The 15,772-nt window shown below is 37.3% G+C and overlaps 1 protein-coding gene across 1 annotated transcript in view; it reads left to right on the top strand.

Annotated features, from left to right (window-relative positions):
- Positions 1-15,380, top strand: part of MARCHF5 (membrane associated ring-CH-type finger 5) — a 42,081-nt gene extending 26,701 nt beyond the window's left edge. The window contains exons 3-6 of the mRNA XM_060768707.2: positions 1,001-1,131; positions 4,626-4,809; positions 6,771-6,937; positions 12,903-15,380. Coding sequence (XP_060624690.1) covers positions 1,001-1,131; positions 4,626-4,809; positions 6,771-6,937; positions 12,903-13,019 — 599 coding nt within the window. The 3' untranslated portion in view covers positions 13,020-15,380. The remainder of the gene's footprint in view (positions 1-1,000; positions 1,132-4,625; positions 4,810-6,770; positions 6,938-12,902) is intronic.
- Positions 15,381-15,772: the final 392 nt, after the last annotated feature.

The following is a 15,772-nucleotide window of genomic DNA, read 5'->3' as shown; positions in this document are numbered from 1 at the left end:
TATCCTTTCCCACTCTCTGAAATGATTGATTTCTGAGACTAGAATCCCTGTTTTGAGTGGGAATTGGAAAGCCCTTGCATGTTTGGCATATATATTTATGACAGGCACGATACCGTACATTTTCCGAATGAAACAGAAACAGATGAACAGATGGAGACAGTTTCTGTCTAAATGTAAATTCACGGTTTACCATCTTTATTGATGCCGTGTTGCATTTCTTAGCTTCAGGAGCTACTTGACTATCTAAAAGATTGTATCTGTGTCGGACATTTAATGGATGAAATAAGGATAGCAGCAAAAGGAAACAGAAAAGCTGGTCTGAGATAATATCCTGGACTAACTTTTTCAGCTCAAGACACTTGGCTTTGTTTGTTCAGTGTCTGAATCTAAATTGAAAATCTACCTACCAATAACAAATACAGCAATTTAATAATGAATAGCATTACTGGTTTAGTGGAGTATCCATTGGAATACAAATATTATGATTATTTTCTAGAAAGTTTTAGAACATGGGTCTCCTGGTGGCACAGTGGATTAAACCGCTGAGCTGCTGAACTTGCTGACTGAAATGTCGGTGAATCAAATCCAGGGAGCAAAGTGAGTTCCCGCTGTTAGACCCAGCTTCTGCCAACCTAGCGGTTCCAAAACAGGCAAATGTGAGTAAATCAATAGGTGCCGTTTTGGCAGGAAGGTAACAACGCTCCATGCAGTCATGCTGGCCACGTGACCTAGGAGGTGTCTATGGACAACACCAGCTCTTCAGCTTAGAAATGGAGATGAGCTCCACCCCCTAGAGTTGGATACAAGTAGACTTAATGTCAGGGGGAATCTTTATCTTTTCTTACATAATATGTGTTCCTAACCTAATCATAAATTTCAACTGGGCAAGTATCCCACTTCTTACATTTCAACATACTTTATTAAGTCAGAATTGACATAATGTCACTGTTATATTCTCTTTCAGCTTCTGATTTTCCTTATTTCTCTTTTTGTATTATAGGTCCAGTTGTTTATGTCTTAGATCTAGCAGATCGTCTTATCTCTAAAGCCTGTCCGTTTGCTGCAGCTGGAATAATGGTGGGCTCTATCTACTGGACAGCTGTTACTTATGGAGCTGTAACAGTGATGCAGGTTCACATACACTTTCTAAATATTAAATTATTATAATCAAGCTGGAAACTGCTAGAGATTTGCTGAAGAAACACTTTTTGGTAAGGAAGAGAATTCAGAGAGAAGATCAGAAAACACATACTACAGCTAGCTCCAGAATTTGCTTCCCTTAACTTTGTGGATATTCCTCTTTTATTCTCTTCTTTCTCTTGGTGAACTTTTCGACATTTAGATCCACAGATATTATTCAACACTTGCACATACATTCAGGGTCAAATAATTTGGATTAGTGGTCCTACAGATCTTCACCATGGCCATCCTAGAGGTCCTGCTAGATGGGAGTTAAAACCTTTGGAAAGACCAAAGGGTCCCCACCCCTGCCCTATAAATACAGACAGAAAAGTGTGGTACACATTCAGTGTATACACCAATAATAATAATAATAATAATAAGAAGAAGAAGAAGAAGAAGTACGGCACCCAAAAATAAACAGGATACAAGAGTTGAGCGTCAGCTCATTAGCAAGCAGATCATGAAGTTCCGTGCGATGTGACTGTAAAGAATTTAGAACTTAAGGGGCAAATATGCAGAGTCCAATCTTTTAAAATCACAAAAGAGGAGAGAATGCCTCTAGAACATGGCCATATAGCCAAAAAAACCTACAACAACCCACAAAAAGGTTTATTTACAATAATAAGAAATAACTGCATTTCTTAATAATCAAGAACTGGGTCTGAGCTACTCTTAACACCCATATCTTCTAAGGTTTCAAGAGAGGGAAAAACCCAATTACTATCTCTCTCTTGACACACAAGCAGAGAGAGATCTCAAAGCACACAACACATATTCTCCATACAAAAGTGTAAGAAGGCAGTAGAAAAGTATCCATTTTAAACAACCAATCGGAATGAGAGCAGAAACAGAGAGGAGAGAAGGAATCAGATATATTCCAACCATCATACAAAAGACATGGGGCAAGGGAATTCCATCAACCTATACCAAACTAACTAACTGTTCCTCGTTGAGGACTGCAGATTTTGTCAGTATGGGGTTGAATTCCAACAGTGTCATGGTCAGCTTTATCACATTCTGAAAGACGTCTTCCACATATTTCTGCTCATGTTCACTCACACCTATGTACAACATACCTCTTATCTATTTTCATTCTAAAACACCTGCTTAAGAGCATGGTAGAGAAGGCATTTCACTGTCTGAAATATGCAAAATCTTTCTTCAATTCTAATTCAAATAAAATATCTTATGAGTTTGATGCTGCTGCTCATTATTGACCTCTCCCACTATGAATTCTTCTCTTCTTTGGCCTTTCCTTGGGCATTCCTTGCAGAATGTTCAAGCAATGGCAATCTGACCTCAGTGTAGCCTTTTCCGTTAAGTTTTAGTACATCCCTTGAAAGACAAACCCTTTACTGAATGAGTGAACTATTAAATTATTATTCAATAAGTCTCCAGAACTGGTTTACGGAACATTTGACTCTTGGTGAACTGGTACTTCCAGCATGTGTTAACCCTTGGGTAACCTAGGGTTGACTAGGGCTGATGGGAATGGAATTCAGCAACGTTTGGAAAGCCATCAGTTTCACACCTTTGTTCTAGAAAGTGAAAAGATATTATCCATACACACATTCAAGCGGATTAGAGCAATAATAATAATAATAATAATAATAATAATAATAAACTTTATTTATATACCGCCCTATCTCCCCAAGGGGACTCAGAACGGTTTCCACATATAATACAAAAACATACAATATAAAACAAAAACATAGGCATAAACTATTAACACAACATATAAATTATGTTATGCATTATTGCTCAGATTAAAATATATATATTATTTGAGGTGTGTGTATTACTGTGACTCCAAGTAATTTAATTGTTTCTGACAAAATAAAACTGAACTATTGTACAGCAGACTTAGCACAGCAAGCTAAACTGCTGTGCTGCAGAAAAATCCTGCCAATTGGAAGGTCAGCAGTTGGGACCCGGATAAAATAGGTATCGCTTTTAGCAGGGCGTTAATAAAGGCACCCTTATAAAAGGACATTGATTGGAGGAAAGCTCTTTAGCATGGAAAATAGAGTGACAGCACCCCTCATGGCTGGAGACGAGCACATGAGATGGGAAAAACTGCCTTTACCTCTGTTTGTGTTTATCTGTCCTTGTTAATTATATAATTGGCATTGAATGTTTACCGTATGTGTATTCTGTAAGCTGCTCTGAATCCCCTTCGGGGTGAGAAGAACGGGGTATAAATGCTGTAAATAAATAAACACTTTAAAGAGCAACTTAGCCTATTACCTAAAACAGATGCAAAGTTATTTATATGTACTTTCTTTAGTTGTGGATTATAACATTTTAAGACAGGTCAGTGTTGCAAATTGAAAAGGGAGGATGAGGATGAGAGGGATTGCTTGCCTATAGTCACCTTAGAAGTAAAGACAAACACCAACCCAAGTCAGGGTTTTTAAAAACTAAGTCTTTCAGCTAACATGCCACATCAGCTTTGTAAGTCTGTGTCGCCTATATTGAAAACTGATTTGCTGAAGTAAGCTCAGTGATTGCCTATGTGTCAGATACAGATCTGGGTTCAAACCTTGTTTATTATCACTCACTTCCCAGATAGTCCTTATATGTGCTGTCTAAAGGTCTTTAGATAGGATAAGAGTAGAATAATTCACAATTATGGAGATTTTATAGAGTTTCAATGAACACAGCAACCCATAGAACCGACTTCTTTTGAACTCCCATCTTAGAGTATAGATACAGCTTCAGTTTCAATTCGCTCTTCATCTGCTTGCTAACATTGTATGTAGACATTAAGCTTGCCATAACTGCATAGATGTGTCTTATGCATTACTATTGATATACTTCATTTTAATTATTTATCTGTGGCAATCATTCATCAGCACATCAGCACAAACATGGGTTGATGAAAATTAACATTAATCCAGATTTTGAAAGGTCGCCCTTATTCGTGAGAGTTCTTCTGGGTTTACCAGCCTATTACTTTCTGTTACGGAAGTAGTATTTATTTTGTTCCACTTAAAATATATTTTGTGCATCCAAACATTCAGTGCACTTGCTTCATTGAATAAGGAACCCATAGACTTGTTTGGCATGATGGTGTAGTGAATTTTAAAACTATATATAGGAGAAGACACTGAGGGCCCTTCCAAACAGACCCTATATCCCAGGATTTGATGCCAGGTTTTCTGTTTATCTCAGATTATCTGGCAGTGGGGACTCATATAATTTAGTGCCGAAAACCTGGAATCAGATTCTGAGATATAGGGCCTGTCTGGAAGGGCCCAGAGTTAATTGCCCGATGCCCATGAGTTGCTCTACTGGTTCAGCAGCTTGGCTCTGGCCCTGTGGTTGATCTGTCAGTTTAATGGTATAGTTCAGTGCCACTAAAGTGCGCCATTATGAAATAGTCACTTTTATGTGTGTAGGTGCCCTACATAATGTAATAACACAATGTTTTTATTTCACAGGTTGTGGGCCATAAAGAGGGCCTTGATGTTATGGAAAGAGCTGACCCCTTATTTCTTTTAATTGGACTTCCCACTATCCCGGTTATGCTTATATTGGGAAAGATGATTCGCTGGGAAGACTATGTGCTTAGATTGTGGCGCAAATATTCTAATAAACTACAGATACTCAACAGTATATTCCCAGGTAATGCCATTAAATTCCAGGTTGGGTTTTGGTGAGGAGGGATGGGACAAATTCAAGTATCTTAAATATGGATGTTTTTCTTTGCTTTACTGGTGGTTAAGTGAAATGACCCAACAAAGTTTAGGCAGATTGTTATTAAATGACTTTTAAGTGAGGCTTGCTGTAACTATTACAGATTGGAGGATAAAAGAATGCTCATATGAATAGTATTGCTAATGTGAATGCTTTCTACTGCTGGGATCTCTGTTGAGGTCAGGAGGGTGGTCTGCTGGAAAGACGACCAGCATCATTCTTATTTCTAAGAATTCCTCCTGCCATGGAAACCTTCTTAGAAATTAAAAAGCCCAGTGCTTCATTTTGAATGTATCCATCTGCCCAGGGGAAAAAAGGCAGGTAATTATAGGATAGCTACAAAGATTGCAGGAGGGTGGTGCTATCAGTTGGTTTGCCCATTTTGTTTTTGGTATGGTCTCTGTGTTTTGCTTCTCTGTTGTGTCTGTTTTGCTTGGTGAAGGTTGTATGTGTTTTGCTATGATTTCCAGTGCATCAGGTATATCTACCATATATACTCAAGTATAAGCCGAGTTTTCAGCCCGTTTTTAGGCTAAAAAAGCTCCCCTCACCTTATACTTGAGTCAAAGTTATTTATTATTTTACTCTCTTCTTCTTCTTCTTCTTCTTCTTCTTATTATTATTATTATTATTATTATTATATTTATTACTTTACTCTATTATTATTATTACATTATTTTACTCTATTATTTTATTACATTTATTATTTTACTCTATTTTATTATTACATTCATTATTTTATTCTATTATTGTTGTTGTTACATTTACATTATCTTACTCTATTATTGTTATTACATTCATTATTTTACTCTATTATTACATTTATTATTTTACTCATTATTAGTGATATTATTACATTTCCATTATTTTACTCCATTACTTATTATTTTACTTTCTTTGTTATTATTGGAAGGATATGTAATCACATTTACATTGAAGAAGGTTAGAATAACGATTTAATCAGAATTGGACAGTCTTATCTTAAATTACAGTTTTATGTAAATATTCAAAAACATTTAGCCTACAGATGCCTCAATTAATGTAATTTTATTGGTATCTATTTTTATTTTGAAATTTACCAGTAGCTGCTTTATTTCCCACCCTCGACTTATACTCGAGTCAATACATTTCCCCAGTTTTTTGTGGTAAAATTGGGTGCCTTGGCTTATATTCAGGTCGGCTTATAGTCGAGTATATACGGTATATATGGGCTGTCTGGTGTTCTTTCTGTGCATGTTTCTTTGTGTATTGCTTGCCTTCCGCTAAATGGCTATATTGTGTTTTGTCCAGGGAAATACATAGTTTAGTATTTGGAGCTGATATGTAACTCCTGCTGCATATTCACAATCTTCGTCACATTTATTGTCTAAACCAGTGGTGTCCAACCTTTGCTCCCACAGTTGTTTGGGACCACAACTGCCAGAAGCCCTAGTCAGCTTCTCCAAAGGTCACGAATGCTGAAAGTTGATGTCCAAAACACCTGGAGGACCAGAGGTTGGACAGCACTGCTCTAAACAACCCAAGCGTGGCCACCAGCCCCAGAAATTTGGAGACACCCTAGTCTAATATGTGGAACTAGGAATTAATAGACCAGTGGTTCTCAACCTGTGGCTCCCCAGGTGTTTTGGCCTTCAACTCCCAGAAATCCTAACAGCTGATAAACTGGTTGGAATTTCTGGGAGTTGTAGGCCAAAACACCTGAAGACCCACAGGTTGAGAACCACTGATACTGACAAGTGTGGGTTTGTTGCAAAATAGATGGTTTTTTTAATAGGCATACAATCAAAGCATGATACTGAAAAGCTGACTGAAACTGGAGGTTTAAATTTATTACACCAGTATGGTTTAGTGAATTCTAATTCTTGGTTAGCGATGGCATCTTTCTTTAGGGATTGGATGTCCTGTTCCTCGTATTCCAGCTGAGGCCAACCCTCTGGCAGATCACGTCTCTGCTACTCGTATTCTGTGTGGAGCTCTGGTCTTTCCCACTATCGCTACAATTGTTGGCAAGCTGATGTTCAGCAGTGTTAACTCCAACCTTCAAAGGACGATTCTGGTAAGACCATGTAATGCTAAATAGAAGTGAGCCTGCAGGGTTGTTGAGCACTTTAATCTTCTCTTTCTGTGGTTATGCCTTTAAATAACATGGCACATAATAAGCATGTTTTCTGTTAAATAGTATTTATTTATTATTTATTTATTTAAATAATAATATTTATTATTTATTATTTATTTATATACCGCTTTTCTCACCGGGGGGGGGGGGGGGACACGAGAAACAAAGCTCTATGCTGTCATGATTTTTAAAAATCAGTAAATATTAAAATAACAGCAGCATTTCTGTTGTATTTCTGACAGAAAGCCATTCAAATGCATTATCACTTATCTTTGTAAATATTATAAATGACCTTCATTATGGTCCTATTAGACACATCAGTATTATTAAAACCAATTTTTAAGAGGTGGTCAGGCTGAGAAAGTATGGTTTGGAAGGGACACAGAGTGAAATCAAGATGTGAGCAAAATTAGAATCCAGTTTAGTTGGCTTACATGCTACACCAGCCCTCTTTCAGTGACACAGCTGTGAAAAAGTTTTATTAAGCTACTGAAAATAAGTGGAAATGCCAGTTTTTCATAGTACAGTATGCCTGGAGCCAATCTCAACTCAAAAACTCTTAAATGCCTACCGAGTCACGGCTTCCTAGCCACTGTACTCATAACAGACATATTTAATCATTGTTTGCCTTTGGTCAAAGTTCACAGTATGTTTGAGGTGAAACTTAAATCAGAGGCACAAATCCTAATTTGGTGACCCACTATCACACTAAAGCATGTGGTGGTGACACTGAAAACTGCTTCAAAGCTTGTGACCCATATTTCATGCAACTAGTTCCTTAACAAAACAGGGTTTGTGCCTAGTTTGAAAGCAGATTTGCTTGGCATGAGTATCAGGGTCATGTGAGTTGGTTAGCATTGAGCAGCATTATACAAAGGAATGAGAAATGTATTGGTGCCACAGCCAAGAACAGATAAATAGCTTCCTTTTTTATTTAAAAATATTTATAAGTGCAGTAACAAATCAATACAAATGGAAAGAGGAGAAAAAGAAATGGATAACTGAGATTATGAAATTGTGTTACCACCTTTCTCTCCAGATAATGGTGGTCACTGGCCATAATTAATAATAAAAATACGTCTCATCAATAAGATAGAGCTATCAATATGTGTACTACCTCAGAATGTAGACAGCAAGTATCTCTAAAAGGCTCTGTACTAGAAGCGAAAGGAATCAGCAGTAAGAGACAGGAGCAGTCAAGGAATATTTTTTCACTTGGATGTGTTTGGATACCATTTTCGGGTCAGTGTATGAACTAAGTGTTTGCCAGAGGCTTCACAAAACAGTGATATTTAAGAAATGACCAGAAGGAACAAAAAGGTGACATTTGGGAAGGAAGCTTCAAGTGTACAGAGCAGCAAAAGCAAAAAGTTAGGGTCTTGAAGGAGAAGATAACCTTCAAAAAGCTGAAGATGGCTGGCCTGAAGAAGAAGCACATTTCATCAGATCTATTAGGACATAATCATTGAGAGATGGAGGTGGCTGGCAAAGCCATGAAAGGCTTTGAAGATGTGTATGTTGGATCCATAATTTGAGAAGAGGCTAATGTAAAGAGGGATTTTACATGTTCAGAGCAAAGGGGATGAATCATGTTGGCCACAAAGTGTTAAAGAGACATGGGGGGGGGGGGGGGGGGACCAAGCTGAAACAACGGAAGACAAGAAAACATCAGATTACAAGAGCAATAACGGGTGTACTAGAGGTTTTGTCAAGGGGCTAGAAGGTGAAGGGCTGTATTTTTCCAGTGCTACCGAGGAAGAAGTGATACAGTTTAACGCCAGATGTAATATTGGAAACGAAAAGGAGAGATGAGGCAAAGATAAATCCAAGGCCTCTTACATAATGCATTTGAGATGGAGCATCTGAGCATAGATGGATTTAAAGATTTTGGAAAATAGAAACCTCCAGAACCTTTTGGAGATTTTATGATCTTTGGAAAGGCATGCCCTTGTTAGAAGTCACAATCTTTTGGAAAATAATACCATAACCTCTTGGTTAAAAGCACGACCTGTTAGAGTCATAAACATTTTAGGAAAATGGCATTCACTAGCATTCATGTAAGGCAACTAGGTTTCTCAGCTGTTAAACTGATGTTCCTAGGTGTGTTTTTGAACTGCTAGGGACAAAAATATGCCAATGCATAAACAAATACACACACACACACATTCAGCAGAGTTTTAGAAGCATTCTTTTAGTTGCCCAAAAATATCTACTCTCCCTTAATATTTGCCTTTAAATCATGCTCTCAAGAGACAAAAAAGTAGACTTCTTTAAAAGTAACATAGTTGGTTTACTCACAAACTTAATGTGTTCAGCATACAGATACTTTGCTTTTCAATCCAGTTACAAGCAGATTTGAAATAGTTTCTCTGTATAGGTAACAGAGGGCATCATTCTTAGAATAAATAGTCTATGGTCCAAAGCATCTCTCTGTTCTGAGAGTCTAATAGAGTCTCTGTCTAGTGTGAAAGTCCAATGCAGTCTGTAAGCATACTGTTCCTATTGAAGTCCAAAACAAACATTGTTATAAAATGAAGTCTGAGCTCTGATCACATGGTCTGCATCCCCTCCCACTGCAAAGAGTTAAGTTAAAATGGCAAACCAATATACACATGTACAATGCATTAAGCAATTATATACATAACAAACAACTAGTGGAGGCTTCAGAAGGTTGCTATTTCCTATAAAAGATGCAATATTTGCGTGAGAGAAACAATTTAGGTGTTGAGAGAGGGATTATAAGTGTATTTATTGTATTTTAACTGTATTTATAACCTAACACACACACAGCATTGTTTCATTGTTTTTTACTTTTTGTATTTGCTTTGTGTGCAACTGTTAGCCGCCTTGAGTACCCTTTGGAGAGGAAGGCAGGGTATAAATAAAGATAATAATAATAATAATAATAATAATAATAGGTGCGGCAGTGCAACCAAAAACCATTGGATTTAATATTGCTGATGAATGGAGAGAAGAGGCTCAAACAGAGAGGAAATGGGCAAACAAAAAGCTGCTCCTCCTTCTAAAGTCCCAGTATCTCTCAGTATTGCTGACATAACTTTAATACCCTAATTAAAGAGTACAGACTGAAACTGTCATCATTTTAGCACTTCTCAAATCGTACTTATTCTTTCAAGAATATATTTTAAGACCTCAAGTCTTAAGATATTCTGGAAAGAAGAGGTATGATTAATTTGAATTTTGATTCTGAAGGCAATGGGCTACAGCACTGTGGAAGACATGTGTTTTGTTTATTCATTGACTTTAAAACCAACTCATGTTTATTATTTAATCTTTAAAGTATGTTGATATTTTGAAGACTAGTGCTATAATAGTCTGCAATTTAAAGTCAACAAGCCACACATTTTCTAGGGAGAGAAACTCTTTAAGCCTATGGAATATTACCAGTTTTCCAAACCATAGCTGTCAGGCCTTTTCTGACTGGAGTCATTGTATAGAAATAAGTTTTTTCTACAGGCAAGAACTATCATTTTAAAATGAAATGAGCAGAAGCATCCAAAAGCATGTGTAAACGCAGTATGGGATATTTTTATATAAGACAAACATTAGAGTGGTACACAATGACACGGAATGGTACATCTCAAAAGTTTATATAGAATTGCTTTAATTAGCCTAAATTTGAGAAAAATACAGCTTGCAGTCAGGTGTGTAAAATCCATTTTTAGAAAGTTAGAAGCCTTCCACATACATTGGAAAAAATCAGTTTGCATGTAGAGCTACCAGATTGACAGAGGGCTCCATAGCTATCACTCCCCACATTGCTCTGACCCACCTGGAATGACGGGAGAACTATGTGAGGATGCTTTCTGCAAACTTTAGTTCTGCATTTAGCACAATCCTCCCACATAAACTGGTGTCTAAACTTAAGGATATTGGATTGTCATATTCAATCTGTTCCTGGATTATGGACTTCTTGGTTGGATGTTCCCAAAGAGTTAGATTAAGTAATCATACCTCATCAGCTCTCACTCTCAATACTGGGATGTCACAGTGTGTTGAGTCTTCTGTTTTACACTTTGTACACCTATGATTGTACCCCTGTCCACCATAGCAATACCATTACCAAATTTACAGATGATTCAACTGTGGTGGGGCTTATATCTGAACTTGATGAGTCTACCTATCAGGATTAGGTGGATCGGCTGTTTTGATGGTGCAGGAACAATAATCTGGTTCTTAACATCAATAAGACCAAGGATCTTAAAGTGTAGTACAGAAAGAACAGACCAGAAATCCTGCCCTTGGCCATAAATGGAGACCAAGTGGAGCGGTTGGCCAGTTTTAAGTTCCTGGGTGTCACTGTTGAGGAGGATCTGACCTTAGACAATGATATGACAGCGTTGGTTAAGAGAGCCCAGCAGAGATGGTACTATCTGAGACTTCTAAGGAACCAACAACTTAATGAAAAACTGCTGGTAATTTTCTACCACTGAGCTATAGAGAGTGTCCTAACTTACTTCATCTGCACATGGTTTGGTAACAGGACAGTAGCAGGTAGGAAGGCGCTCCAAAAGGTTACAATTACTGCACAACCATTGGTTGCCCTCTTTGGAGGGCCTCTTTGGGAGAACTTTATAAGTCCTGTAGCCTTGAGAAAGCTCAGAGCATTCTTAAGGATCCATCTCGCCAGTGTGCTGTCTCACCCAAGCTGCTTTTAAGGTCTCTTTGGCATTAATGTGTCTTAACTCTCTGTCAGTTTGAGGGATGCTGGATTGCATTCTTTCGAAACAAGGAACCACACAAAATTAATGTCCACGCTGTTGCCTTGAGGAAAGGGTAATGATTTATTAACAGATCTTGGGTCTAACTCCACCCAGGCACTAGCTTGATTTCCTCACAACAAAGTTCATATTTTAAACTTGAAAGGTAAGTTAATGATTCCGAAGCTGCTAGATGTGGATGTTTCTGAGGAGAATAGACGGCAGTTTTCCTTGCTCTCTCTGGTATAGGGACCTCTGAGGCGCCCAATACCCAAGGTGTTAACCAGTTGTTGTTTAACTAATTGGTTGAAGTATTGGTTGTATTAAGGAACTAGTCTGAAGTAACTGATTGTAGCTATCACTGGTTATAAGCACAACTGGTTATGTAGTGCAACTGGTTATATAGTATTGACTTGAAATGGTTTGTCCAAGCCTGAATCTAGGACTTTAAGATTGTCTGGGGAGGTCCTGCTCTCATTCCTGCCTTCTTCACAGCTGCATCTGGCGGGGATAAGAGACAGGGCCTTCTCAGTGGTGGCCCTTCAGCTGTGGAACGCCCTCCCTAGGGATATCAGATCAGTCCGCTCCCTTTTAACATTCTGTAAAAAAAAGAGGCAAAACCTGGCTTTTTGAGCAGGTATTGTAACAGGCAAATATAGAACAACGGAATGATTTGATTATGTGATCAGACATTGATTTTAATAAGGAGACACTGTGGATATATGTTTCATGTGTTTTTATTGGCTCTGTATGGTTTATATTATATGGTAAATGTTTTTTATTGTATTTTATAGTATTCAGGCAATTGTTGCCAACTGTAAACCGAGTTGAGTTGCCTTTGGGCTCAAAAGGGTGGTATACAAATATGGTAAATAATAATAATACTGGTGCAGTTACAGCACACCCAGCATATATGTATTTTTAAATTGAATCTGGCAGGTGGTACAGGATGATAAAGACAAGGACAAACAGAGAGATAGCTTTCATCCTATTGCTGTAACTACATTGAACTCAATGGTTTCTTATTGATGTGGCATTGGGGGCTGTGTGGTGATGGTTGGAGTGTGGAGGGATTTGTGCGATGTTTTTGCAATGTGTGCTGGGGAAAGCATTGAATTTCATTGTACAATGATAATAGTGTTATTCTATTCTAATTGGTGAATAATTGTTCCCTTTTATTTTAGGGTGGAATTGCTTTTGTTGCAATAAAAGGCGCTTTCAAGGTCTACTTCAAACAGCAGCAATATTTGCGACAAGCTCATCGGAAAATTTTGAACTATCCTGAGCAAGAAGGCGCTTAAGTGACCTTGGATTTCAGACTCTTTAACAATCTCATTGACTATATTCAGTAGCATTGTACCAGTTTCATTATTTGGCTACAGGAGCAGAGATTGGAGAACATGCTGCTGAATCTTGTGTTATTGTTTTTTCCTACATAGACTAATAAAGGACTTTATTATGGTAGGATGGATCCTCTTTAGTCGTTGAGGGCGAGAATGTAATTTGTTTCCATCAATGCATTTTCTTTGTGGCGGAAGACATCTAAACCATTTTCCTATGGGCAGACCATTGCCTTTTTTTGAAACAGAGAAGCCAAACAGCTGTAAAGTTAATACACTGTACTGAAATATCTTTTGTACGCTTATTGCAGTAAATGCACAGTACTTTGCTACATGGGCCAACGTCAGATACCGTTTGTTTTTTACTTGCCAAGTGTAACTCTAATGTGGATGAATAAGGCTCCTTCTCTTATTCAGTGTCGAAGATAAATAATGAACATGAAAGTCAGAACCTAAAACCTGCTTGAAGTCATGATCACAAAAGTTAATGTATTTCCTTTGCTCGTGTATGCCACAACCTAGATTGCCAGAGTGTTTTCTTTTCAAATTGGACCTGTCTGGTTTTGATAAGCACCTGGAAGACCTGCAAATTGCTTTTTTTTAATTTAATGTTTCCATCAAATTGCTTTCTTTCGACTCTTTGGTTGTATTGCAAGTTGTACTATATATAATTGACTGTTTGCTACCTGTGAAATTGAAAAACTGAATTACACAGGGCATGTAACCAGTTGCAATATTAGAGCCATTGCTTCGTCTTAGTGTCCTGTGAAGCCATGGCCACAATTGTGGAATTCCTATTACGTCAAGCTAAATCTAGACACAATGATTCAAAAACCCATCTCTGGTATCATGCATGTGTGCAGAGCAAAAGATAAACATCCGGATATGAATATTAAATTTAGATTGCTTAAAAGGAAAGCCAAGTTTACGGAAATGGTTTCTAGATCTTTCATTTATGTCTGTCTCTCACCTTAGCTTCTTCTGTCTAGACATGTTTTCCATAGGTGTCATCAAGCAGGAATGGGCTACTGTGATGGGTCGGCGGCTGATTCCATGCTCCCACTGTACGACCAGGAAACAAGCATTTTGCGTGTTTCGAAAGGCTTCTTGTGGCTTGTCGCTAATGAAAGCCATAGCAAAATGTTATAAGGCATGGAACGAAAACAAACCGCTTGCTTTGAATGGAATTTGCCTGGTTTGCCATTGAAATTAGGTGGCATCCTTTGCTGTCAGATCCTTGGAAGATTTACAGAAATTATGAGAAAGGGTGCAAGCATCCCATGGACTGTACGTTGCACTTTTTTGTGCAAACTAAAGGACATCTTTTTGTAAATACATAGAAAGGGAGATTTCAGTTCTGAATACATATATGCGCAAGTCATGTTCTAATCAGTGATGTGGATTTCCTGGTCAATGTCAGAACTGAGTATTATATGGGAGATACTTTAAGCTGCACTTTTTTCTTGATGATGGGTTTAGTGTGTTACTGTTAAATGTTATGATCTGTACAAATTTAATTGTACTTGTATAATAATCACATCATTTTAGGTTTACAGGTGGTATTTATTTGGGCAAGTTTAGAGAACCAATGTGTAGCTACTCAGATTTTGGCAGCATATATATATAATACGTTGTGATGGGGATTTTTTAAACAACTAGTAAACAAAAACCTTAATAAGAAATGAAGCGATGCTTAAAATGGACTTTGTGTTGTCAGTCATAATTTTTCATCCCAAGCATTACTTTAAAAAAAATGGAAATATAGTGTTTTAAAAGTGTAAACAAATGTACATAATGACCAACTAGTATTCATAGATGAATTTGTGATGGGGAAAATCTAAAGCATAGGAAATATTTTAGTTTTTTGTCATAAGTACTCAGAAAACTACAAAAGCTTTTTGTCAGTTGGATTCTTGTTATGTATTTGTACATGCAGCACTATACTGCAAAATCCTGACTTTCTATAGGATGGGTTTTCAGTGCTATAGAACATTTCTTGCAGAAATCCTCATTGCCAGAAGCCTTTTAGGTGGTCTTTATAGGATATATACCAGCCCTTCTGATTTTTTAATCTCCCTCTCTAACACAGAATAGAAGTTAACGGTGCAATGGGTTGGTTTGGAATTTATCCTGTGATGAAATTGCTGAAATTATTGTATATCACTACAAATGTACTGTGAAGAATGTAAGATTATTATTATTATTATTATTTTAAATTCTGTAGCAAAAACATTACCTTGGTTTACTGTGCTGTTAAAATGTTTTTAGTAGTGCAGTTTATGGTCACATCTTGGATTAGACTGAATAAACTTTTTTACATTCTTCTGTTGTGTGGTGTTTTGAGCAAGGTGTGGAAATATTAAAAAAAAAAAGGTTATTTGTTTGCCATATTTATACCTGCCCTTCTCAACCCCGAAGGGGACTGAGAGTGGTGCACATAGAGGCAAAATTCAATGCCATACATTACATACAATACATATCCAGCAAATTAAAAACATACATTAAAACATCTGCTAAAAACATATCTAGAGGTTAGATTTGAATGGTTTTATTTTTTATGTCGCTAGCTTCTTAACATGTATGTATACCTAGACTAAGTTAACCTCCAAGATAGTTACGAATTCTTTTACTAGGAGACACAATTTGAACAATCCACAGCAAATTTCAGGCTAGAGCATATTCACAGAAATTTAGATTTATATACTGAAAATCTT

This window comes from Anolis sagrei, chromosome 3, assembly GCF_037176765.1.
Source record: "Anolis sagrei isolate rAnoSag1 chromosome 3, rAnoSag1.mat, whole genome shotgun sequence".
In the NCBI taxonomy this organism is placed as follows: domain Eukaryota; kingdom Metazoa; phylum Chordata; class Lepidosauria; order Squamata; family Dactyloidae; genus Anolis; species Anolis sagrei.
Note: the sequence above shows the minus strand (reverse complement) of the source record. Positions and strands in the feature narration are given on the sequence as shown.